At 39.6% G+C, this 27461-nt stretch overlaps 2 protein-coding genes across 4 annotated transcripts; one reads left to right on the top strand and one right to left on the bottom strand.

Moving 5' to 3' along the window:
* Positions 1-1448: 1448 nt before the first annotated feature.
* On the bottom strand, positions 1449-26831 carry rtf2 (replication termination factor 2). 2 transcript variants are annotated; one of them, XM_071542846.1, is made up of 9 exons: positions 26667-26831; positions 26234-26328; positions 25925-26018; positions 25549-25688; positions 24910-24988; positions 5609-5719; positions 5271-5325; positions 3427-3501; positions 1449-2701 (listed from the first exon to the last, which is right to left on the bottom strand). In XM_071542846.1, the coding sequence occupies exons 1-9, from the start codon at positions 26733-26735 to the stop codon at positions 2439-2441; spliced, it is 981 nt and encodes a 326-aa protein (XP_071398947.1). In that variant the 5' UTR covers positions 26736-26831; the 3' UTR covers positions 1449-2438. The 2 variants fall into 2 exon arrangements, with proteins under 2 accessions (XP_071398947.1, XP_071398948.1); XM_071542847.1 differs by lacking the exon at positions 3427-3501.
* Positions 12590-20688, top strand: gcnt7 (glucosaminyl (N-acetyl) transferase family member 7). Of its 2 annotated transcripts, none has more exons than XM_071542849.1 (5): positions 12590-12980; positions 15613-15868; positions 16387-17128; positions 17708-17800; positions 18981-20688. In XM_071542849.1, exons 2-5 carry the CDS (start codon positions 15662-15664, stop codon positions 19223-19225), a joined length of 1287 nt encoding a protein of 428 aa, XP_071398950.1. In that variant the 5' UTR covers positions 12590-12980; positions 15613-15661; the 3' UTR covers positions 19226-20688. The 2 variants fall into 2 exon arrangements, with proteins under 2 accessions (XP_071398950.1, XP_071398949.1); XM_071542848.1 differs by having other exon boundaries at positions 17705-17800.
* Positions 26832-27461: the final 630 nt, after the last annotated feature.

The raw sequence follows: 27461 nt of genomic DNA, 5'->3' as shown, positions 1-27461 counted from the left end.
GAAATATATTAAATAAACCAAAAACCGTCTAGAAAATGCTTTTCTTGTTCATTTTCTTTGCTCCTGGGCAGTATACTACTGACATTAGGACAAATGGAAAAAATAGATGACATATGCTTGGACTATGTGGTTGAGTCTTCTTATTGATGCAATATTCTTTTGCAAAACATATTGTAGAATTCAAAAGTGTGCTGAAATATTATGTGTAGAGAATCAATGACAACCAACAATAAAACATGACAGAGTCTGCATCTGGATGAAGACAAGAGGATGCAGTATTTTTTTTTTTTTTTTAGCTACGATGATTGGATTATTTATGGTGTAACTTTCATTCAATGAGGAACAGGCCGCTCTCCCTTGTACGGTTTTCTTTTACTGTGGGTAAATGTTGTGTCTCTATATGACAGGGTAAGATGAAGACGTCTCTGCTGCCACCTTCTGGCTGGATACCCACATTACTAAACAAGCCCCGACTCTTTTGTAGTTGTCTCTTCTTGATTGAGAGAAACATTTTGGATCTAGTTCAGGTCTTATTTCATTGAGTGAATAAGATGAATATCGCAGCACCGCACAGTAAAATATTTGCATAGCTGAGGCGGCAGTTTGCCCTGAGGTTAGAGACCTTCAGTCCTACAGCCAGACGCTGCTGTTTGGACCCCCTGTACAGGAAGGTGGAGGCCAGATGTGTGGCAGCAAACAGGACGGTGGGCTGTTCTACATCTATGGTGCCAAACGCTGCCAGCTAGGTGCCCTTGATCAAGACACTGAACACTAAACGGTGCCAGGGGCAATGAGCTGCAAACTCTACTTTCTCACACACACACGCAGAACAATAAAGGTGCGAACTGGAACAGAAAATGGTTCTTTGGAGCGATGCCACAGAAGGCACATTTCCTTTGAATATACCACCTTTGAATATCCCAAAGAATCTTAATTCTTAGTTATTGGATGGTGGATGATGGCATAAATGTGGAAAATAACCAAACCCTTGCATATTGTGTAATTACAAATGAGGCTATACTAGGGCAGATAAACAAAAACACAATGCAGGTGTCTAAGCAAAGGAGTGGAGAAATCGTTCTTTAAAGAACCTTGGTCTGAAAGGTTCTTTGTGGAACCAGAAATGGTTCTTCTATGACATCAGTCCGAAGAATCATTTTCAGTTCCAGTTCCCACCTTTATTTTTCTGTGTACCCATATGCATGTTGGAGCTTTGTTGGCTTATGTCGCTTATGCAGAAGTAAATTAATTTCCATGCAATTAACTTTGTAATTGTCACTTAAAGGGCACTATGGGAAAGTTTTTTGGGTTTTTTTCATATCACAGATAGCATTTTAGCTCGTCCCTGCACATACAACATCATGTACCTTTATAAGCAAATTATACAACAAGTGAAACTTCAAAAATATTTGAGTCAGCTAAATATGATTGAATAAAAATTTCTTTATTTTTATGTCGTTTGTTACAGGTGGGACCTGCAGCTAGAAAAAAAGAAAAGCTCACAAACGTGCCCATTTACAAACACAAGAAAAACAAACTGAAGAAAAACTGAATCTTCCCTAACTAGACTTGTTATTTGGGAGAAGGATGTAACATGAGTATCAATAATAAAACTTACATGTCATTGACTACCACAAGCTGGAAGCCAATGTAGGTCAACTATTTCTCATTTTTCAACTTCTGTACTGCAAGAAAAATTAATAACCAATATGAAGATGAATAATAATGACTTGAAAAACCTTGTGAATACAGTTTGTATTCCATTAGGAAGAAATAAGGGTCAAGCTCATACTGAAGGGGCCTACATGAAAAAATAAAAATAAAATCTACATTATGCATTAATTGTAGTAAGAGACAAGAATGCTGTACCTCAATTAACAACATAGTTACTAGTAACCAAGGACGGTGCAATTTCAATAGAATTTGTTTTAGAGATCCTTTCATGTTCTATTCACTGTGTAAATAGTGAAATTATGGTTATATGAGTCGCGATCGCTTTGGAAGTCCTTTATTGATCCCTTATGAAATATGATTAATTTATTAAGCTGTGATACACACCCTCGCCACTAGGAGTCAGCAGAGAAACAGTTAAAACAGACATACTGAGTAGTATCTAGCCAAAAACGCTGCCAGGTACCAATTCTCAAAGCGCACTTGATTGAGAACATGGAGATCCAGGGGAATATGTGTGGGGCGATATTAGGTAACAAAACAAAGGCTCTGCATAGCTTGGGGAGTTATTAACAAAATGTTAACAACATGTAAACACTGGGCTACTGGGGACTGTCTTCTTCACGTTGGTGACATAGCTGTTAAAAGTGGTGTGTGTGTGTGTGTGTGTGTGTGTGGCTTTGGGTTTGGGCAGGGGGATAAAACTAGGTATATCAGTATTGGGTCTTTAATGTCTTTTGTTACCAAACACAAGATATTGAGCAATCTCAAAATAAAACAAACCTCTCTTTTGTACTGGTGGTTTTTGATTGTGCTAGGTACATAGTTACTAGAAGGAAGTGATATGGGGTGTGGGTAACCCAGTTGGATGTCTGATCCTTAGTGCGCTTGGCGGTGCTGTGGGTGGTGAACAGGGATTTGAAGACCTCCGATTTCTCCTCCATGTTCTGGATGGACCTCTTGGTGGTGGACGCTGTCAAAGACTTGGCCCCTTTAGAGGTGCTGGAGGATCCAGAGGGCCCAGCCACAGCTGGGAGGTAAAATAAACAGAACAACAAAAGACAAACAGCAGGATGATGAAGATGAAAAAAAGAGTGAAAAAAAGAAGAGGCAAAAAAAAAGGAGAAAAAGAGGATAAGAGTAAGACAAAGAGGAGACAGACAGGATTAGAATGATGATCATCTTTTTCATGAGGCTTCTGTAACACTTTCCTCTGTAACATTTTGCTGTTAGTGTGATAAAGCAGTCTGTTATGATCTGTAACAATCAAAAATATGTTAACCGAGTTGTAGCTGTTCACTGAAGTGTGAAGACCAAGAGGCTGAATGAGCAGTTGAGCAATTAAGTATTCACAAATATATCCCATTTTACATAAAAATTGCAGTTTTCTTAAAATCATGTGTCTGGTGCCTGACTCAACTAAACATTTGTTAAAAATGCCCTGTAGCTTAAGATCCTAACTGATGGCCAAACTAGATCCCAGTATTTGTTATATAAACTAATAATAACATAGGCTGTCAAAATGTCACATTATTTGGCAACAAGTTATTCACAAAACCTGTGCATTATTGAACAATGCACTTGCAGAATGACTGGCATGTTGTTTAAAGGTGGGGAGGATTCCTTCCAGTCCACTCACAGTAATTCTGTGAGTCTCTCTGCACAGCAATAGTGATATTTCTAAAATTATAGAGGTTACTTCTAAACATAAGCTTTGTTTATCTATATTTATCAGAGTAAGGCATGATTAGCTACCTGACTGGCTGCTTTCACTGCCATTTTGTTCTGAGCTCCTCTCTGCCAAATCCACTTGTGGAGAACTTGTGTTATCTGTGGGGGGAAAAACATGATTCAGAGAAGATGATTTAGAAAAAGGACATAAATTAATTTCACGTTTTGTTCAAACAAACGGCATGAATCGGGTAACACTTTTAGAATAATAAATGTAAGAACGGACAAACTATGAGTTAATGATGAATGAAATAAAAATAACAGGTTACTTGTAAATGTTTGTAACTATAGTAAATTAGTAATATTATCTAATTAATAAGTACAGAATATAATTGTTGACTATTGTGGATTTTAAAATGGTAAAAATAATGTAAACTTAGTGTATGGGTTCATAAACTATAATGATGGGTAATGATGTACAAATGATGTACTAGCAATAACATTCTTCATTTATGAATCAGGTAGCCTAAAGTTTGAACTGTTGTCATTACTAATGATGTACTATTCAGTTACAAATATTTATGATATGATACGCAATTCATTATTTAACTCATAATTAAGTCATAGTGGGAGTATGTGTACATGGAGTAAAGAGGGTGGTGTAATAAAAATAATAATTGTCTTTCTATGGTTTCAATCTATAAATAATAAAAACTTAAAAAAAAATTCATTATTCAAAAAAAGCAGAACATAGGCAGGTAAGGAAATGAGTGCACTTGGCCTTTTATTGTTTCATTGAACCTTGTGATGACCGTTTGAGTCACACAAATAAACTTTGGTGTTTCTCAGCCAACGCCTTGTTCACTTGTGAGGGGAGAGCATTGTGCTGGAAGTCGCACTGCAGGGCTAAACAGGAAACCACACCAATGTAGTCTGAGGACACACAAGACTGGGGTGTCTCTGGTCTAGGATTAATATTTAAAAGGTCCTTCTTCCAGGTAAACTGGACGACGCATATTTTTGCTCCTTTACATTTATGTGGAATTTAAGAATCGATTTATGCCATAAATTAAATTAGGCCTGTTACCAGAGAGATTAAACTCTATAGCTGTTCCAAAATACTTCCCAAAAATCTATGTTACAGCACTATAGGTTTGCTGGTTTTCTAGAAGAAAAATGCTGAATTATAACCCTGAATTTGCCTTGAATAATTACATTATAATGTGGTTTGGTTCCCAAAAAAGTTATTATAGTGGAAGTAGCTGGTGAGCAGAAAAGCTGGCACCATCATTGCTGACTAACCAAACCACAATAAGCTGTAGTAATATGGACATGGGTGTAAAAAATTACATACATCATCAACTTGTGACACCAAAATGTCAAGCAAGCTGCCCTAGTCATATCTTTTCAACGTATTCTTTCTTAGTAGTAGCCATGGCTAGAATTGAGATTTCCCCTTATGAGGCAATGAACTCCTTTCATAAATTATGTTAACCAAACAACTATCAGTTGCTGCTAAGTCACTAGAGCAGAGGACTAAGTCAACTTTTCTCAAGTTAACTTTAAATTTCTTTACTTCAAGATTTACTATGAAACTCCAATTCACTGGGTTATATTAGAAATTATTTTCAAAATTATTACATTGCAGATTACATATAAACCCTATTTATGGCTAAAAGTGGGGGGAAAACATTTCCTGAATAGAGTAGCTTGATCAACTAAACACAGGTGAAATTTCTGGTTCATCCGAGTTCAAGTTTTGAATGAACCAGCTATTCCATTATTGCACAGTCAAAACATTATCCAAATGAAAGAGTAATGGTTCTGGCATTTTGCTGGTTGCTTGGTTTTGTTTATCTAAAGGCAATACATACAGTATATTAAGCATGATGCCTCACTTAGGCATCATACAAATGTCCAATTCCCACCTTTTGAGTCTGATGGTTTGGACACAGTTTCGGAAACCTTGCTCTTCTTTGATTTCTAAAAGGAGAAAAAGAAAAAAAACGTATGGCCATTTACAAAACATAAACCAATTCACTGATGACACTGATCTTCTCAAGTCAAGATATCCTGGTGAAATACTTCATTTTAAAGCTGCAGATCTCATCCCAGGGTTTTCCTGAGGATGGGAAGTACTGATCCAGAGAGCTGAGGCATACTGATGAATTTGGGTTCTATAGTGTAACAAACAAAAAATCAAGTACTTTCAAGGCCAATGTACTTTCAAGGTACTTTCAATGTTTATTGTCTGATAAAAACCCACCTTAGATTTGGCCTTGGCACGCTTCTCTTCCATCTTCTCTTTCAGCTTCTCCACTTCCTCCTTGGTGCCATTGATCACAACAATATCGTCACCTTGGAACGGGTCCCCACACTAGAGCAAAGACAAGATGACGTCCAGTTCAGAGATATTAACTCACACCATGAAAAAGAGTAGAAAGAGATTTCCAACTACAGTCTATCAAGGAAATTCAAATTCAGGGTTTTGATTTAAGAGCTGATGGGTAAGGAGGAGCAAGGCAACACTTAATTTTTGCTACTACACTTTAAGTGATTTACTCCACATTATTGCAACATTTTACACCAAAATAATGACGTAAATCAGACTGATGGGAAATGTTTAACTCTTAGAATTAAGTAAAAAAGTTGGCTTGAATCAGCATAAAATAGCCAAAATCATCAAATTAAATCAATGTTAAAAACATAGCACTTAAACCAACCACACAGGTAATCATTGTCATGTTTTATTCAGAAAGGTATTTTTTCACATTACAAATAAACATAAACCACAACAATATGATTTAGCAAAGGACCGTTGTCCTTAAACAGACTGGGATTGTAGAGTAGTACGACACTCTTGAACACAATTATTAAATTGATTAGATTTTTGATAAATAATCATCAGTAATGTGGATATAATGACTAAGTGGGTAAAGGCAAATAATAGAACAGCTAGAACAGTCTGGTAAGTTCAGAAAATTACATCACTTTACTGTAATGCAGCCTTTAAAACCAGGAAAAGACAACACTTATGCCATATCACGATATTACAATATCCAAAATCTAACACGATATCTAGACTCATATCACGATATCGATATAATACTGATATATTGCCCAGCCCTAGGTGATATTATCAGAGAACATAATGTCAATTTCCATAGCTATGCTGATGATACACAACTATACATTGCTGTAGAGCCAAATCATGCAGATGCCTTAAGCTCCCTCACTACTTGTCTATTGGCTATCAATGATTGGATGAGTACAAATTTCTTAAAACTGAATGAAGATAAGACAGAAATACTTTTGGTTGGCCCCAAAGCCAGATGAGAAGAACTCTCCACAAGACTTGGGAACCTGAATCCCTGGATCAAATCAGAAGTAACAAGCCTGGGTGTTATCTTAGACTCTGATCTAAGTTTTAATTCCCATTTAAACAAGGTGACCAGAACAGCATTCTTTCAGCTTATAAATATTGCCAAGGTACGGCCCTTCCTGACCCAGGAAGATGCTGAAAAGCTAACTCACGCGTTTGTAAATGGTAAATGGACTGCATTTATATAGCACTTTTATCCAAAGCGCTTCACAACATGCCTACATTCACCCATTCACACAATGGTAAATGGACTGCATTATATAGCACTTTTATCCAAAGTGCCTACATTCACCCATTCGCACACACATTCATACACCGATGGCGGCAAGCTACCACGCAGGGTGCGGGTGCAACCATCGGAAGCAATTTGGGGTTCAGTATCTTGCCCAATCTTGCCCTTTGTTACAAGTAGACTGGGCTACTGCCATGCCCTTTTTACTGGCCTCCCTACAAAGTCAATTGAGAGGCTTCAGCTTATCCAAAACTCTGCAGCTAGACCTTTAACAAAAACAAGGAAGCAAGAGCATATCACTCCGGTTTTAGCTGCATTACATTGGCTCCCGGTGTCTAGAATTGATTTTAAAGTTCATTTACTTGCATACAAAGCTCTTAATGGCTTAGGACCGGCCTACATTACAGAATCCCTGCTGTTCTATATTCCTTCAAGAGCCCTCAGGTCTTCTACTGCTGGTTTGTTAGAAGTACAAAACCCCACTCAAAAGAAGATTGGGGATGCAGCCTTTTTTTAACTACGCTCCTAACTGTGGAACACCCTGCCAAAGAATATTAGAGAGGCGGGCTCTGTAAGCATTTTCAAACAACTGCTAAAAATTGATCTTTTCAGCTTAGCTTTTAAATAGCCTTAATTTTAACTGTTTCTATTCAGGATCCCAACAGAGCTGACACGGGCAAGTACGAATTTTCATTCGTCTTGTCCGGGTAATATTTGACAGGATCCAAAAGAACTTGCACATGAGTGAACACTATATGTGGGGGGGGGGGCAGAGATTTACCCTGTATGATTCTCATCCATCCGGGATGGTGAGGTTTTTGACCAAAAGGAGAATCTATGATTCTCGTCTGCCTTAGGCAGTGAGATCTGACGTAAATATCAGATCAAGAGTAGAATCAGGAAGGACAGGGGAAAAGAAAATTAAGAAAAACATATGGGTTCACTCACAATGTGCATCTAAAAGTGGGAGTATTTGTTGTGTTCTTTTATCTTTCTATTTTACTTGATTTGATTCTTTTAATGCAATGCATTTTGCTTGTTCTTTTATATGAATTTTATCTTTTTATCTGTCTTTATCTGCCTTCTATTGATGTAAAGCACTTTGAGCTGCATGTTGTGTATGAAATGTGCTATAGCAGCTACAGCAGGGAAAAAAGGAAGGGATGTCTTTCAGTTTGTGCTCCTACTTTGACTACTAAACCAGTGATTTGCTTACCAGGCTTGATGGAAATTTTTCAGTTTGTTTGAGAGGTACCGGGGGAGGGTTCAAAGCAAATAGTATTTGCATTAAATAGCATTTGAATTAATTATTTTTCAGTGCAATGCAAAATAAACATAAACCACAACAATATGATTTAGCAAAGGACCTTTGTCCTTAAACAGACTGGGATTGTAGAGTAGTACGACACTCTTGAACACAATTATTAAATAACATTATACTGTCATAAGGTTAGCTAACTGCAGATTGCTGTTAGCCTCTCTGTAATGTCTGACTTGACAGTGATGGTCATCATCTTCTCTAGAGAGTCTCACTGGATTTCAGTCTAAATGAGGTTCAGGCGTACAGCACTCACTATACATGCTTCCATTAGGTGATATTAGGGCTGGGCGATATAGACAAAATCAAATATCACAATGTTTTTGACCAAATACCTCGATATTGATATTGTGACAATATTGTAGGGATGACTATTGGTGCTTTCACAAAATATTTACACAATGAGATTTTTGATAAATAATCATCAGTAATGTGGATATAATGACTAAGTGGGTAAAGGCAAATAATAGAAACAGCTAAAACAGTCTGGTAAGTTCAGAAAATTACATCACTTTACTGTAATGCAGCCTTTAAAACCAGGAAAAGACAACACTTATGCCATATCACGATATTACAATATCCAAAATCTAACACGATATCTAGACTCATATCACGATATCGATATAATATCGATATATTGCCCAGCCCTAGGTGATATTATCAGAGAACATAATGTCAATTTCCATAGCTATGCTGATGATACACAACTATACATTGCTGTAGAGCCAAATCATGCAGATGCCTTAAGCTCCCTCACTACTTGTCTATTGGCTATCAATGATTGGATGAGTACAAATTTCTTAAAACTGAATGAAGATAAGACAGAAATACTTTTGGTTGGCCCCAAAGCCAGATGAGAAGAACTCTCCACAAGACTTGGGAACCTGAATCCCTGGATCAAATCAGAAGTAACAAGCCTGGGTGTTATCTTAGACTCTGATCTAAGTTTTAATTCCCATTTAAACAAGGTGACCAGAACAGCATTCTTTCAGCTTATAAATATTGCCAAGGTACGGCCCTTCCTGACCCAGGAAGATGCTGAAAAGCTAACTCACGCGTTTGTAAATGGTAAATGGACTGCATTTATATAGCACTTTTATCCAAAGCGCTTCACAACATGCCTACATTCACCCATTCACACAATGGTAAATGGACTGCATTATATAGCACTTTTATCCAAAGTGCCTACATTCACCCATTCGCACACACATTCATACACCGATGGCGGCAAGCTACCACGCAGGGTGCGGGTGCAACCATCGGAAGCAATTTGGGGTTCAGTATCTTGCCCAATCTTGCCCTTTGTTACAAGTAGACTGGGCTACTGCCATGCCCTTTTTACTGGCCTCCCTACAAAGTCAATTGAGAGGCTTCAGCTTATCCAAAACTCTGCAGCTAGACCTTTAACAAAAACAAGGAAGCAAGAGCATATCACTCCGGTTTTAGCTGCATTACATTGGCTCCCGGTGTCTAGAATTGATTTTAAAGTTCATTTACTTGCATACAAAGCTCTTAATGGCTTAGGACCGGCCTACATTACAGAATCCCTGCTGTTCTATATTCCTTCAAGAGCCCTCAGGTCTTCTACTGCTGGTTTGTTAGAAGTACAAAACCCCACTCAAAAGATTGGGGATGCAGCCTTTTTTAACTACGCTCCTAAACTGTGGAACACCCTGCCAAAGAATATTAGAGAGGCGGGCTCTGTAAGCATTTTCAAACAACTGCTGATTGATCTTTTCAGCTTAGCTTTTAAATAGCCTTAATTTTAACTGTTTCTGTTCAGGATCCCAACAGAGCTGACACGGGCAAGTACGAATTTTCATTCGTCTTGTCCGGGTAATGCTTGACAGGATCCAAAAGAACTAGCACATGAGTGAACACTATATGTGGGGGGGGGGGGGGGGGGGGGGGCAGAGATTTACCCTGTATGATTCTGGGGGTGGCTGTGGCTCAGGAGGTAGAGCGGGTCGTCCACTAATCATAAGGTCGGTGGTTCGATCCCCGGCTCCTCCAGTCCGCATGTCGAAGTGTCCTTGGGCAAGATACTGAACCCCAAATTGCTCCCGATGGTTGCGCCAGCACCCTGCGTGGTAGCTTGCCGCCATCGGTGTGTGAATGGGTGAATGTAGGCATTGTAAAGCGCTTTGGATAAAAGCGCTATATAAATGCAGTCCATTCCATTTACCATCCATCCGGGATGGTGAGGTTTTTGACCAAAAGGAGAATCTATGATTCTCGTCTGCCTTAGGCAGTGAGATCTGACGTAAATATCAGATCAAGAGTAGAATCAGGAAGGACAGGGGAAAAGAAAATTAAGAAAAACATATGGGTTCACTCACAATGTGCATCTAAAAGTGGGAGTATTTGTTGTGTTCTTTTATCTTTCTATTTTACTTGATTTGATTCTTTTAATGCAATGCATTTTATTGATGTAAAGCACTTTGAGCTGCATGTTGTGTATGAAATGTGCTATAGCAGCTACAGCAGGGAAAAAAGGAAGGGATGTCTTTCAGTTTGTGCTTCTACTTTGTCTAGTAAACCAGTGATTTGCTTACCAGGCTTGATGGAAATTTTTCAGCTTGTTTGAGAGGTATCAGGGGAGGGTTCAAAGCAAATAGTATTTGCATTAAATAGCATTTGAATTAATTATTTTTCAGTGCAATGCAAAATTGAATACTTTAGACAAAGTTTCTTTGAACAAAGCCAGTTATCTGCCAATAAAAAACAATTCACTCTGACATCCATATCAGAGTGGAAGTCCCTTCACGGAAGGTTGCAAAACACATAGAAACAGAGGCCAACTCAACTCAACGTCTTTGGATGAAAAAATAAAATAAAATACACAAATTTACCCATAAAGGCCGACATCAAAGGCTACATAACTGGATTGATGGGTACATCTATATAAAAACAGAAAGTATATATAATATATTTTCTGACCACTAGAGGGTGACAACAACCGCAACACATTTTGTAAACACACAGCAAAGCTACTGGGCGATGGCTCTTAAGGACAAACCGTGCATAAAGGCTAATGGCTAAAATAAATGTACCTACGGAGAAATATTGCTGGTTACCAGTCTCGCTTTGCCAGATTTTTCTCCTGCTGAAGGTTACATGTCCCACAATGACAAGTGAAGAGGTAGGTAGCAAGTTTACTAGTTGAAAACGTTTACTCGCTCACTTTATCGATTCGCCTTTTCTCAGGCCGACTTTGACAACAGGCTTTAGGAAAGAGGTGAAAACAACAACACAGCTGGTCCATGTGTGTGGTTATTTGTTTATATCATTACGTCTCACGGAAATCTCCACGTAGCACACATTCGTTTCAGGATTGGTTACAGGGTCTGAAATCACTTATTGCAGGTTGAATAAGTACCTTTTTCGCAAGCTTTAAATATACCTCTTGCTTTTCTCCTGGATAGGCGTATCCGACATAGAGACAAGGACAGAAAATCACTGGATCATAACTTTGTATCTTAATTACAATAATACTTATTGACATAAGCTGCACTCTAGACCTGTGCTTCACAAACATACACACACACACACACACACACACACAAATGTCAAAGCCCTCAGTAACCAGCAGGGGATCTCTATTGTGTGCCCATAGTGCAGGCTCAGTGGGTGTGAACCCTGCCCATGTGCTCTGTTAAACACAAGAGGGATAATCTCAGAAGCTGACCAGGCAGCAAACAAACTCTATGGGTGCTGCTCTGAAGTTAGTCACATTGCTGTTGCTATTACCACCACTGACACAGCCCGCTGGTGAGCTGGGCAGTTTGTCAGCTGAGCAGCTTATAATCGAGTCAGTAAACCAGTCTACTGGAATCTTGCTTCTGCACTGATTCAACCACTTGATAGGCAAAAAGGAAGGAAGTGGGTGGGTGAGTGAGTGAGAGAGAGAGAGAGAGAGAGAGACAGAGAGAGAGAGAGAGAGCAGACAGACAGCACTCAGTGGGGAGAGACAGAGTGTGGATACTCCAGGCTATGCACCTCTAACTCTGCTGAACTTCTGATGACTGAGAAGAGGAGAGACAAGGATTGGTATTTGGCCGGAGAGAGAAAGCAAAACAGAGGAGCATGGGGTGAAGGAGTGTGAGCAAAAGAAACGGAAAGCAACAGGGGAAAAAAAGAGGAAGACCCAACACAACAGTGAGTGGGAAATTGTGTGGGGGTGGAGACTGGAAAAAACTGCTACAGAGAGTGTGTGTGAGGTGTGCGTGTGTGTCAGGTGTGTGTGTGTGTGGGCGTAACTGCTGGTAACCAGGCAAGGACTGCCCCTGTCTCATGGGGATGAGGGAGTGACTCAATCAGCAATGCAACCACAGAAGAAAACACACATACGCAAACACTCAGCCTCACTCCGACACGGTCTCAAGCACAGAGAGCACATCCTCCCGGGCCACTCGCTGCCAGAAGCAACAACAGCGAAACAAGCTTGATCACCGACACGGCTGTGTCAAACCTAGCTAAAACATATGTCAGGGACCACTCCTGCTGCTCCTATTGCTGCTGCTGCTATTGGTGATGGCACACATGGATATGACTCTTACTCTCTGCCTGTTTCTGGATGGATTCTAATGGATTCGAGTAACACACTCGGGGCAGTAGTTTACGTAGATTACAATGGTCAGAACAAGGGCTAATGTTTAACATCTTCCTCTTCCATTGTAAGGACGACAGGCTCACCCGACTTCAAGGTAACTGGCTAACCTTGCTCTATCTTTAGAACTGTGTCTGTGTGTGTGTGTGTGTGTGTGTGTGTGTGTGTGTGTCTGTGTGCATATTTACATGTGTTGCATCTGTATAAGCTTTAGATCTTTGATACAGACAAAAATGAAAGTGAAGGCTAGGCTGAATTCCACACCAAATGCTAAATGTTAGAAATGTGGGATGATTACTATCAAAAACAACAGATCAAAAGGTTTTTGACTGAAAAAAATATATATTGTATCATTAACGAGAAACAGTGAATCAATAGCAGGTGGTTAAATAATTTATAAGCAGGAAAGAGCCATCAAGCTGTGAGCCCTCTCTTTATTATACTTGTTTCCAGGGTTGCGGGAGTGCAGGGCGGCTCGACACGAGATTTCATTTGAAACCTACACATTTCTATGGCAGCTCCCCCATGGATGTCCGTATCTGTAGTGCAGTTCTCAACCAACGACAGGGCTGTAACAGCATGGGAACTCTGGGGAAGAGGCTTCTCTGATGTGCCATTAAGAATAGTCCTCAGAGACCACCGAAGCTTTTTTGCTCTAAAGGGGATATCATTCGGCATCCATTCTGTCTTGCCAACCTATAGCTATTGACGCTGTGCTAGTCCCAACAGTCCAATTCCCCTTTCCAGGCTGAGTTCCATTACGTAAGGGATAATGCCAGATGAGGTGTCCATTATCAGGAATTAATGGACGACGGGAAGGCCAGAACCGTCCGACGCACAGCGGAGTTCATTAATTCCTGATAATGGACACCTTGAAGGGTATTATCCCGCTTATACCATTGTCACTTGCCAAAGAAAAAAAAGTAAGACCATTAATTTATATTTTCATGCGTTTTGTAATCAAAATCTAAAGTTTTTCACAAGCCATAACTCAGTTTCCCTGGTAACACCTGAGGGTTTGACTAATACCTGGAACAAGCACTACCATCCCATAAGGTTCTTATGCAATGGAATATATTTCTAGTCCACTCAGCTCATAGAACCCTTTGGCTCAGCTATGAGCCAGAAGCTAACGTTATGCTAGCAAGATTCAAAGTCAATAACATTGCATACGGTTGACAAACAGTAAATATAATTTGACAGTATGTTTAACAACAAGACTAGCTAGCATTGTCCCCAAACCTATATCAAGATTTTCACGAACAAATTAGATAGGCCATGTGTACTGTCGGCCGCAGCCTGAAGTAGCGAGTTGAATAGCGAATGGGATGTGAGATGATCGCTTACCGTATGTGATACAAAGTATCAGTAAGTTCAGAGGGGCAGTGTACTTCTTGCAGCTTGTGTGTTACAGTCGCCATCCTGTGGTGTTCAGAGGATGAGGCACTATGCTATAGTTACTCATTTTAGATACAGGCTGATACTACGTAGCTAGCGCATTCATTTAGAACGGTGAACGGTTTCACTGGAACTACTTAGTAGGTGTCCATTATCAGGAATAAATGCACACCCTGCAGCCAATCAGAATCGAGTATTCACCCAGACCATGGTATAACTACAGTGGATGTGTAGTCCAATAGACGGTTCAGCTTGGTTCCTAAGTGGCTGAATTGGTTCAAACAACAAGCAAACAAAACAAAAGGCTTTGGTGTAGGCCTATTTGTCTTGATACTTCTGAATGAGCTTACAAGTGCAGTGGAACTTACATGGGGTTGGACAAAATATTGGAAACACTACGAAAAGGACTTTAACTCAGAGGAAACTAAATCACAATTTTAAAAGGCAGCTACACAGGCGAGTCATATTAAGTGACAGCTTTAAAAGAAGTCTGATAATCACCACTTTTACATGCAAGTTTTCAAAGCACGATGAGACAACTAGCAGAGTTCTTGAGAGGCCAAATAGTTAGTGCTCCAATTGCAGGTCTGTGATTTAATGATTTAATGTGGCAAATAAAACAGTCTTGAAATCATGACAACATAAGCCCAGCATAGACAAACTGTATCAGTCGTCACAAGTTGAAGCTCATCAACAGGCACAGACAGACACTTAACAGGATAGCTGCTAAACACCAAAATACTATGGCCTCAAAAATGACCGCAGAACTGCATGAACACCTCTGTGGCAGTCTCTACAAAAACTATAGGTCGTGAGCCGGTACACAAAGACCCATAACCCGGTGTAAGGACCACAAAACCTGGTCCCTTGAGCAATGGAAAAAAGTAATATGGTTTGATGAGTCATCTTTTACCCTTTCCTACAACCAAATAAGTTTACGTTTAGAGAAAGCCAAAGTATGTCTTCAATCCACAATGTCTGATGCCAACTTTTCAGATCAAATGACTGTGAGTTATTGTATCATATGTTATGTTCCACTCAGTGATTAGGATCTGCAAAATGTTGAGCATTAATGTAGAAATGTATCTGTACCATATCAAACTCAATGCCAAGTACAAATGTTTTGGGGGAGACTGCCTTCACAATACTAACCCTAACCCTCAATGCACTTCAGTCTACTGACTGAATTCAACATACTAAACTACATATCTTGAGCTGAAAACTGGCTTCACCAATTAGTACTAACCTACATATTTAACCTTATTTAGTATTCCTCATGGGTCCAGGCACCTTCTGCTAACTGTTAAGCAATCTAGATGTCTTTATTGCAGGAGGTTCATCTGTGGCGGTGCTGTCTGCATACGGAGGAGCTGGACTATTATGTTCCAGCTTGAAGGGACCAAGTGCAGCTTCCTGTTGTGCCTGGGGATCAGTATCATGGTCTGTTCAGTTATTTACCTGAGGGCCAGAATGCCAACAGAGCCCCAGCCCCAAGAGTCTCTCAGTTGCAGGCCTTTCTCTACTAAATGTAAAGCTTTTCTGCCAAGTACTGAGGAAGGAGAGGAATGGCACCACTGTGACTGCCAGGTATGTTTTTTTTTTTGTGTTTCCTTGTTGTATTCATACGTTGTTGCTGGAAATGGGGGTCACTCACAAGAGTGAAATATTCTGACTGGAATGTATTGAAATTCCAGATAAAATTTAATTTTATATACATCAAAAACACAAGTTGAATGAATCCAGAAAGAAATTCCAACCATTATGATTCATTGGTAGTATACAGTATATTTTCACACACTGCATTTCACATTTTGTGTATATAAATGCCTGTTTGGTAGCCCTATTGGTTTAGAAGTATGCGGTGATAAACAAGCTTCTACTGCAGTGAGATGCTAAACACAAATCTGTGTAAATGGAAGAAATGATGAGAATCAAACCAATCAATCAAAATCAATTAGCTAACACTGTGTTTGAGATCGACCTTGACATGAAGTACTCCACAGAGAAGTGTGAGCAAAGAAAGTGGTGAGAAACCAAACGTTACAAGGACTAACAACTTTTTTTCAAAAAAAGTATGGTTCTAATTTTTTCTCTGTCTCCATCAGGTGGAAAGTTATATTCTGAACCGTCGTCGGCACTGCTCCAATTTGACCAGGGACCTCCACTTCATCACAAGACCTCTGAGCCATGAGGAAGAGAACTACCCTTTAGCCTTCATTTTGACTGTTCACAAGGAGCTGGAGCTTCTTATGCGCCTGCTGCGGGCTATTTACGCCCCACAGAATGTCTACTGCATTCACGTGGATGCCAAGGCGCCGTGGAAGTACCGGGAGGCTGTACAGAGGCTGGTTAGTTGCCTCCCTAATACATTCCTCTCCAGCCACAGCGAGATAGTGACATATGCTGGGTTTTCCCGCCTGCAGGCAGATGTGAATTGCATGAAAGATCTAGCAAGGTCCAAGGTAGCCTGGAAGAAGGTGGTGAATCTGTGTGGACAAGACTTTCCTGTCAAGAGCAACCTGGAGCTGGTGCGTTACTTGCAGAGCAAAGAGTGGAGGGACAGGAACATGACCCCTGGGGTCAAGCAGCCTGTGGTCATGAGGCATAGGACACAACTCCAGCACAAGGAGATCACAGGGTCACATGTAGCCCAAAAAGGGAGGAGATTCAAGAAGGGTCCTCCTCCACACAGTCTGCAAGTGTATTTTGGAACAGCCTACTACGCTCTAACAAGGGACTTCGTAGACTTTGTCCTGAAGAGTCCAGAGGCACATGACTTGTTGGAGTGGTCCAAAGACACATTCAGTCCAGACGAGCACTACTGGGTGACACTCAACCACATAAAAGGTAAACTGACTGGTGACTACTTCCTACTACTGCTGACTTGACCTTTTGCTAACCTCTGGACCATCTTAGTATACAGGATGTATTGACACATCACCTAGTGTGATTATGATGTTTAAAAAACAGGAGACTTGAGATACAGTCAAACTGACACAAAAGTATGCTTAAATCATAATGTAGGAATCTACTTTTTGTACTGACTCATTGACTGTACTCACCTATGGCATAGGTCATGATTGTATTTTGTCATGATTACTGGTGTTAGGCTTAATCATACCTAAAAATACTGTATATTTAACTATTGCCATTGTCAGTATCAGTAAGACACCTTTATAAAAAAAAAAAAAACACTGTATAATAGCAGCTGTACCACACACTTGAGCTATAAATCACCTTTAGAGATTTATCTAGGGAGGTGGGGATTTTTTTGTTTGTTTTTTTGAGGTTTGCTTCCGGCTGGGTTTGTATTTGGCGAGGGAATATAAATGTACTTTTACATTACTGGCAATAAGCAAATATCTATTATTAGGTTAGGCAGCACAAGAATATGATTAATTCTGTTTGGTTCCATGGTTCAAGAAGCTCCAGGGAGCCACATAGACGGAGGTTGGGCTGGAGAGATCAGGGCAATCAAGTGGAGAGATCAAGAGGGAACAGCACACAATGGTTGCAAAGGTACAGTGTAATACAGTATGTAATAGTGGTAATCTTTAATCGATTAGGCTACCACAATGTTTTACACCCTAATAATTCTATTTGTCTTGTTCTATCGCACATTGTTAATCATTTATACGTCCATAATCCATCACCTCATTTATAACATACATTGTTTGCTTTCTGTCCGTCTTAGCTTTCTGAATCAAAAACGAAGAAATTACAACATATATTCTTTTGTAAAAAAATACTCCTGTTAAGTGTCTTTTTGTAGTTAAATATGGGATATTTTAAGCATCAAACACACTACTACAATACACAAACTAATATTTGTTAATATCCTTTTCTTAACATTATCTCTGCCCTACACCAGAAGGACTGTCTGCTCCTTATTCTTTGGCTCCAGACAGGCTTACAGACTGATTACAGACTAAAGCAACTCAAGATTTACCCAACAGAAGATGATAGGAGGACTGACATTTATCTGATCTGGGGTCCTCTCTAATAAATTTAATCTGCCTTTTAAATGACCTTTTACAGGTTGTAACAAAACAAATCTTATATAAACTATTTAACTCAAAAACAAAAGATGTCTGTTGTCTTAGGAAAGAACAAGCATTACAGCTGCACTAGGCAAGATTTTTATGCAAAAATACACTTGTCACAGTGGGAGCTGCAATAGCAAAGACCTATCCGCCTCTAACTGAGACCATGGAGACTCACACTATTTGTCTAAATTAAATTCTGGTGTCAGGTATGGAAATCTACAACAATAGAAAGTGCCAAATCGAATCGAGCAAAATACAAAGCAGTAAGCGAGCACTGCGTCAAGAGAAAGCTGGTCTCACCAATTTAAAAATGAGTGTGATGCAGTTAATGACATCACATTACATGATTTCGAGGCGCTGACGTTCAAAGTTTTCAAGCAGTTACCTCTCGCTGCCATTTGGAGCTGCCAATGTGCGCAGCTACCTAGTACAGCTTTAACTGAACGTCTCTGTATCTTCATGAAGTCACTGTCCACCACATTAGAATTCTCCTCTGACTGGATATAACCTACTGTTCTGCTGACAGGTGGATGAAAAACAAACATTATTCACAAAAGACAATGTTGTTGTTATGTATTTCAGTGACACATCAGAAACAGGCCTAATATCCAATATATTCTTGCATGGTCAAAATTGTCTCTGTCATTTCCCAGGACGTTATGTAAGAGACATCTGTATCTACGGGGTGGAAGACCTGCCGTGGATCATCAACAGGAACAGCATGTTTGCCAATAAGTTTGAGAGCAGTACCTTCCCTGAGGCGCTAGACTGTCTGGAGCAGTGGCACAGGGACAAGGTGCTGCGGCAGGCCACTGTGCCCATCGAGCCATCATGGCTGCTGGCCACACAGGGTAACTCAATCAGCAGCAGCTACTTCAACAACAGTGCTGGAGTCTGAAATTGCTGTTGGGTTCCAGGCCAAAAGCTAGGCTGTGAACAGATCCAGATTATTTGCACTTTTTTAATTGCTGTGAATGTAGCAAATGCAACCAGGCAAAAACCAAATTCAGAATATGATGATGCACTGTGTACCAGACTGTGCAGGGCTGCTACTGATCATAGACTTGATTTGTCTATTTATGAAACTGTAAAGAGGCCAGTTTTTTTTCTAATCAGAGGATGGTTAGAGTATATGGTAGGCATTTCACTGCAATCATTTCTCAGACTTGAGTAATGAAAACTTTTGAAAACTAGATGGTTAGGTGAGTAAGGGGAGCCACAACCCCTTAAAACTGTGCTAGTCCAGTGGGGCTATATGAAGGCTTCTGATATTTTCATTGCTGTTTGAATGATGGAATAAATGTTTCTGGTAGTTTAGTTTCCTGAGATGACAATGAAAAGAACAATGTCGGGTTCTGCCGAGCATTTGTAGCCCAAGAAGCGAGTTCTTGGATCAGTTCTACAACTTGCTGGCAAAGCCATGAGACAAGAATGTAAATTGCTACTGGTCAATCCCATTCAGGTGAAGGAATGGAAATTGTTGGATTAAATAAGATACTTTGTTGATTTGGGAGAGAAATCAAGACTCCCTACTGGGCTATTTAATGTTACAACCCCCCTAGTAAACTAACTCATGAACTGTGGTGAAACCTAAGGTGAAAAAAAGGGTTGAATGGAGCACCATAAACAAAAAAGTGTCTAATTGCACAGCAAATTCAGGTTGTATCCTAACCTTGGTTATAAATACAAATGCTATCAGCAGCAGAAAACAGCCTGCTACCAAAGTAGGGAATATCATACCCCAATGACAATCTATCATTTACATTCCTCTGAAATCTTAGAGAGCCGATTAGAAAGAAAGCAGGAGAACGTATTGACGTGTCTATGTTTGTCCAGAAATGCTTTGTGGTATAAATAGGCTGAGTGTATCATGAAGGACATAGGGAACGGAGTGGTGATGCAACTACAATCACACAAGAACACAGATACACTGTCCTTGCAAACACACACAAACACACACAAACACATGGATTCTTCCTGACTTCCTGCGTCATACTTCCCCTTTAGAGACTTCTTGTCTCTTTTTCCAACACAGTCATAAAGGCTACGACACACAGGGGATTCTGCAATCGAGAACTCATCATGTCAGACTGTATTGTCAGTGCCTTCTTTACTACACGGTTTGTGGCTAATTCAATCATGCAAAGACAGAAAAAAGGGAAAGGAAGAAAAAAAAGAGGATAAAGATGATGGCATTAAAAAAAAAATCACTATACAAAAGTTTACCAACATGCTCATGTGATGTATTTTTACATAACCGTCTTGTCTAGTGCAGCTTTAAAGGATCTATTTAATGATGGGTAAACTATGCTTTTGTGTGATCTTTACATGTCTGTCTTTGGCTATGTTATCCCATTAAAAATCTACGTCTATCTTCGCCTATCCTGTGGGTTACTTTCATGTGAACCAGTTTGTGTCCCAAATTATTTGGATAGACACAAAATGGACACTGGACAACAGAAACTTGCACTGTGAATTCAAGAAAAAGCAAGAACTACAGTGATAATCATCATATTCACAGCAAAGTATGATGGTCCAAAGACATGAGACAAAATCTATTTACTGTGCGTGTGCTAAACACCAACATAGCTGACTTCTGCTTCATGGGTGTGCGCTGCTACATATAGCCCTCTCAGTAACTATATTCTAATAAGTTAACCAACTCTGACCCAATTCACAGAGCCTACACTAAGCAAGTCTAAAGTAAAAGGAAGCAAAAAAAAAAACAAAGATTCAAGAGAAGTCAGCCTAAATTTTAGTGGACATGTTCCCCAATAAGCCTATCTGAGCTCAAAAATCTCCGGAGAGAGAGTCAGTTTCCCACGAGCAGCACAATAGCCCTGCTTATGATTTTAGGCCCTATTTCTAGCAGAGTCAAAGAAGTGACCTGTGCTAAGCTACTGCCAGTACCACAGAAACAGCAACAATGACTGGTTCTCAGCAACTGCTTGCTATCTCAAAATAGCCTACGCCTGGGGAATAACACCAGAGCATCGTTTCTTAAAACGAGTCAAGACTCAAAATGGGTCATAGTGCTTCCTCTGTAGGGTCCCCACATGACTCCATTTAGGTCACTGTTTGAAAAGGTTGAAGGACAGGAGCACTAAAGCCTATAGGTGACTACAGACACCACTGAATGAAAAAGTGTCAGAAAAAGTGTGACATGCTTAGGTTAGCTTGTTTTGTGGACACTGTCTCCACTTTTGATAATGACTACGAAGTTAAAATAAGCACTCCTCGTGTTTTTTTCCAAATACATTTTGCATATATCTGCTTAAAACAGGCAATATCAGAGCTAAAAATCAAAATAATTAGGCTTAACTCAACGACTTCTACACAAAATATGAATCCAACACATCATTTGAAATTCAATGCCACATCTACAAAACAAAATTGAAAAGATACATACAAATCTGCAGTCAGCAGCCAAAGGTGTAGGATAACAAAATATTAGAATAGGGTCCAATAGGGGCAGGCTGTCTGCTTCCCATGGCCCTAAAGGGGGACTTGCAGACTTTATTGAAACACCACAACGTAAATTGAAATTGGTAATCTTCTCTTCAATGGTTTTCCCACAGTGAGAGAAGTAATATTAGCAAAAATGTTAACTATTAAAAAAACAGGCAATAACACTTTACAGATGTTATGTGTGGGATTTACTCATTAAAACCATGCTGTGACATTAGCTAATCTGCTTTGGAGTTCTTATGCCCGGTTCCCCAAAGGAAAAAACTAAGAAACTTGTTTAGTGGACTGATAAGCTATGCATGAAATGCAGCAAGGAGGGGAAATAATAAAGTCTACTGAGAGAACCCAGTTCACATGACAGACTATAATGAAGCCACAATAAATCCAACTTGAGTTAGTTTCATTTTGGTCTAAATCCAACATGTTACATAATCATAGGTCTAGCATGGGTGAAACATATTTTGTATGATGATCATTAAAAAAAAACCAACAGCATCATATTTCATATTGTGACAAGGACATTTAAAATGTGCTGAATGTTATTAAAGTCAAAGTTTCATTTTTTACAATAAGATTTCTGCCTAGCAGCACTTTACAGGCCTGTTGGACATTTATGAAATAAAGACAAGCAACACATCTATATAGAAACTAAAATAAGTAACCAATAAATTGCCCCAGCACTAAAAGGAAGTAGTCCTGGGCCTATAGTCTACCACAGAGGTCAGGCTGTAACAACCATTTATAGTATTAGTCTGCATGCTGTGCTGTAAATATGTAAAATAGTGGTGGTTGGTGGCTCACCGAGTAGAGCGCGTACCATATAAGGCTCAGTCCTTCCCGCAGCGAACTGGATTCTAATCTGGCCTGCGGTCATTTGCTGCGTGTCCTCCCCTCTCTCTCTCTCTCCCATACCTTCCTGTCTCTCTCTCACAGTATCTCTGTCTAATAAAGCATAAAATGCCTAAAATACATCTTTTAAAAAAAAAAGGACATTTTCTGGATTTGGACTTTCTGGAAATGTCTTCCCCAAGTATTCTTTCTGTTTATATTTAAAACCCATCCATTGTGATCAATGAGAAAGAAGCGTGGTTGTATATCACTCTCTTCTGCAATGAAAATACTGAATACAGCAAACTAATACCGGCCCACTGTTGGGCACTATCTGGAAATGATGGAGTATAGGTTTTGAGCCAATGCACCCATGTACGTGAGAGCTTCAGTACATTACATTACACTTTAGACTTTTTAGCTGATGCCTTTATCCAAGCCTTTGTCTGACCAACAGACTGTGGATCTGGAACAATGTCAACCCCAGACTGCCAAGTTTTGTTATCTACATTAATATCAAGGCCGCTTATTTACTAAAGCATTAACAGTGAGAACGGTAGGTCTCTGTGCGTGAATCAACAAAGCCAGCAGTGCGACAGGCATGACTGTTAATCATTCACCACTGAGAACTAACATTTAAGCTAAAAGGACAACACAATTTAAACACCAGAGCATTAGGGAGTAAACCCCCCTCCCTGTCAAACACTGAGGGGCAAGACTTGGAGAAAAGCGCAGTCTGACAAAAGTAAAGGTTCAAAATCTATTAGAAAAATTAAAAATGCATTCATAGTTGGTGAACCATTGGTCCACTGAGTTGCCTATAGCTTAACTTATTATTTATACATGGTTGTAAAACTGATATAAGAATGGTCACTGGCCACACACACAACAAAAAATGAAGTAGGCAAAGTCTGTAGCCACGTTTTGCTTGATGAAGCAAGACTAGGTTGACCTAGTGAAAGCCGGGCCCTTGATGTCTCGCCTCCTCTTGGCTTTCACACCCTAGTATAATACATGTTCTGTACTGCCCTCTGCATTGTAGTGCTCTACTATTTAAGTGGCACTTTATACAATTTTCAAGGCACATTCACATCTAGAACGATAACTATAAAGATAACTATAACAAGGATTTAAATAATAAAAAAGTAAACAGGATGTCTGTGTTCACACTACAACTATAAAAACATCCAAAACAACAACTATAACTATATTGTTGATTCCATCTCAGAGCGATTTTTTGGGAAGTAGAGACAACGATAAAACATTTTCAACCAATCAAAATTAATTCGGTAGTTCACTGCAGTGATGACATGATTACAGAAGTCCAGAGGAACCCGGCGCTATTTGACAAAGACCGTCGCCTCTAAAAATGTTGAAAAGAAACGTGACATACCGGTCGGGATCGGAAGAGCTCTTGGGATGTGCGGTAAGGCTGTTTACTGACTTGGATATTCTCACTAACTGGAGTATTTGCTAGTCATCTAGCTAACTAACAAAATAGCATCATGTATTGGCCAACCTGATCTGCCAAGGAAAAATGTGTTATTATCCTATATCTTTTTAATGCCTATGACCAGAAGGTAACGAGAAGCCTATTGAAAACCAGTTTAGAAATGAACATGACTATCACTAGCTCTCATATAAACAAAGCACAATAATGTAATGAAAGTGGCGTAAAAGAGCATTATTGATTCTGCCAGATCCTCTCGCTTTTGCTGCAATTCATGAACCCAAATCTTTCGGCTATGTCGTTATTTACTTTCGAGAGCGAGAAAAAAAAAGCATGTCGGTAAAGTAATCATGCGCCATTTTTTTCTCTGAATATTTGATGCCGATGATATCATTGTAGTGTGCATGCTTGAGCAACAGTGTATTGTGTTTGTAGTTATCTTTATAGTTGTCGCTCTAGGTGTGAGTGGGACTCAAAATATCACATATACCACCATAACTGTGTAGGTCTTAACAGCACTTTCAACAATGGGTAGTCAGTCAGTCAGTCAGTCAACTACTTTCACTCTTCTAGGCCGGTCCCATGGGCCCGGCAAAAATAGCCTATAAACTGCAGATATAGAGTAAATTAAACGGAGCTAAGTAATGTATGTGCGTGTCTTTTGTCATAATATTTTAGCACTATCATCCTCCTGAAATTTCCAAGCTATCTGTAAAGTTAGTATACATAAACGTATGAAGCACGAGTTGGACAGTAAAAAAAAAAAAGTGACACACATGAATGAGCTGCAGTACAGTAACTGGGTGAGAGGGGGCAGATTATGACATATTGCTCACCTTGTGACAGATTTCTGTCTTCACCTCCTTCAGCGCCCGGTCAGAGAAGACACAGCCACAGGTCTGCAGGTAACAGAACCTGAGAACAGAAACATCACATAAAAAAATATGAGTGCTTCCCAAACTCAAAATTCTAGCTTGTTTTTTTTGTTATGTGTGGAAAACACAGTACCGTGCACACAGGAAACGGACAAAACCTATAAACTCGACCAATTAGGCTCTGGCTCTGTATTCATGTCAAGCTGCATTTTCTAACACAGTTTTGATCAATCTAATCCCTTTTGAGACAGTTTTAATGCTAGTGATACCCAACTGATGAGTAGTGTTTCCATGATTTCATCCATACCCAGTATGACCCGCAACACATATTCATTTATGAGTATCATACAAGCAGAAAAGCATCAATACAGATACAGGTACAAATGAGTCTAACTTAGCAACATAATGAGCCCAAACAGTCAAGGGTGCCAAGGATGTTACAGGTTTGTAAATCAAGAAAGTTTCTACAGATTTTTGGGAGCAGTATCAATATCTTTATACTGGTTGAAAAGCCTTTCTTTTTTATTCTTCACTAACTTCTCCAGTCCAGCAACAGCTTTTGGAATACTATTAGGTTAAAGCCTCTTCACTTGTTGTTACCTGTGTTTGCCGTTCATCTCCAGGCCCACGACAGGGCAAATGAACATGGCACAGTGCATGTCCTCATAGCGGTCTCCCTTGGTGTTCCTCCCCTCTCCCTCCCACTCTGGGTTATCTGTCAAGTTCAGCTCCTTCATGTCCTAGGAGTGGGAATAGAGGAATGAACACACACAAACACATGCAGACACATAAAACATCCAATACAAATACAATCACACACACACACACACGCTCAAACTCCCCAGTGCATGTGAATACACAGACTTATCTATGTTTTTAGCTTTAGTGAAGACAAAATATCTTTACAAAGGAGACCTGAAGAAAATTTCAAAAGCATTTGTGCCCACAAATGAACAAAAGTTCAGTTTCAGCATACTTTCATCCCACGGATGTGCGCTGCTGCCTCAGTGTTGGGTCTCTCAGCGGATTTATCCAGAAGGTACTCAATGACTGCATCTTTGTTGTAAAGCCTGAAATGGAACAGACATTACATTTTAAAAACATAGTGTACTACACTGATTATGTCAAAGCGTATGGTTTTGAGAGTTACATCCAGACTGTTCATACAACTAGAGGTAGCTATATTCACTCAGTGTCACATATCATTTTCAAGTCACTCTGACTCCATCCGTGTTACTAACCAGTTGATTTTGCCTGAGTGATGATGAACAGAAAGAAAACTCACCTTCCCAGGTCACAGGCGACGATGGGGCGTCTGAGTTTCTCCTGGCTCAAAGCACAGTACTTCCATTTGGCGGCCAGCTCTGCATTTTTATCAACCTAAACACGTAGACAAGCACAGATAAGCTTATAATTATCTAATTGTTAACTAACCTGGCCGTACACTTATTATGTAAATGCTAACTTAGCTAACGTTAACGGTACTAACGTTACCACATTTTCTGTTGTCAACAGCTACGTTATAGCTACCCTACGCATGAGCAAACGGTACTGGCATTAAATCCCTTAACTGTCTATCTTTGTAACTAAATCATCATCTAAAATTCTTATTTAATGTGTGTCACTGTTTCATGATTATAAAGGCTAATAGTTAGCAAGCTACTGACATCCTTCGACAACATGGCCAACAGTGATGAATTTGGAAAAACTTAACGTACCTTCTCGACTTTTTTGGGGCCTTTCACCAACTCGTGTCTTTTAGGAATAGTACCACCGTCACATCCCATCTTGAAAAATAATTAGGAATATTATATTACTCAGTTAACTACGGAAAATGTTGACCACTGCTAGCTTACGAGCTACACTCAGAAGCAGGAAGTTTAATGGTTGTAAACAAACAACGAGGGCACAGCTCGCGAGATGTGCGACTAGTTTTTTATATCGCCCTCTAGTGGCTGAATGAACAAACCTTCAGGCCTCCTGTGTATTTCCTAACATCAGCCACAGTGGGGAAGCATCACTACAGTTTTCAATTTACACATTTTCTATCCAGCAAGGCAGCCCAGAATTTGTTGAGAGCTATCAAAGGCATGGACAACAATCTACTGTTTACATGAAGATATTCAATATTTTGTTTTAACAGAAGGATGTTACTCAGCTGTTGAGCAATATCTCCAGCAAAAAGAAGTTTAATAAGCCCACAGTATATATATATTTTTAGAATACTATACAAATATCACAGCATAAATATAAGTCCCTGTAGGAATATTTTAGGAATATTATGGTGACATTTTGTTAAAGTTGTCACAGACGAAAAAGGTTGCTGCAACAAATGCCATTGTCTTCCTCACATTCTGTAAATTGTAAGCAAAGCACTTAACACCATGGTAGCCATGCGTGCAAACCTGAAAAAAACAATTTAATACGAATGACTTCACTCCTTTATTGACCATCCATCTATTAGGCCTTCTTCAGTAGACCAATAAACAGAGAACTAGTAAGTGACATTAGTC

The sequence above is a fragment of the Centroberyx affinis genome, unplaced genomic scaffold (genome assembly GCF_046629955.1).
Source record: "Centroberyx affinis isolate AG114_WGS23_722 - 3 ecotype Tasmania unplaced genomic scaffold, CSIRO-AGI_Caff_v1 ptg004194l_1, whole genome shotgun sequence".
Taxonomy (NCBI): domain Eukaryota; kingdom Metazoa; phylum Chordata; class Actinopteri; order Beryciformes; family Berycidae; genus Centroberyx; species Centroberyx affinis.
The sequence above is the reverse complement of the archived record's forward strand: the minus strand, read 5'-3'. Positions and strand labels throughout refer to the sequence as shown.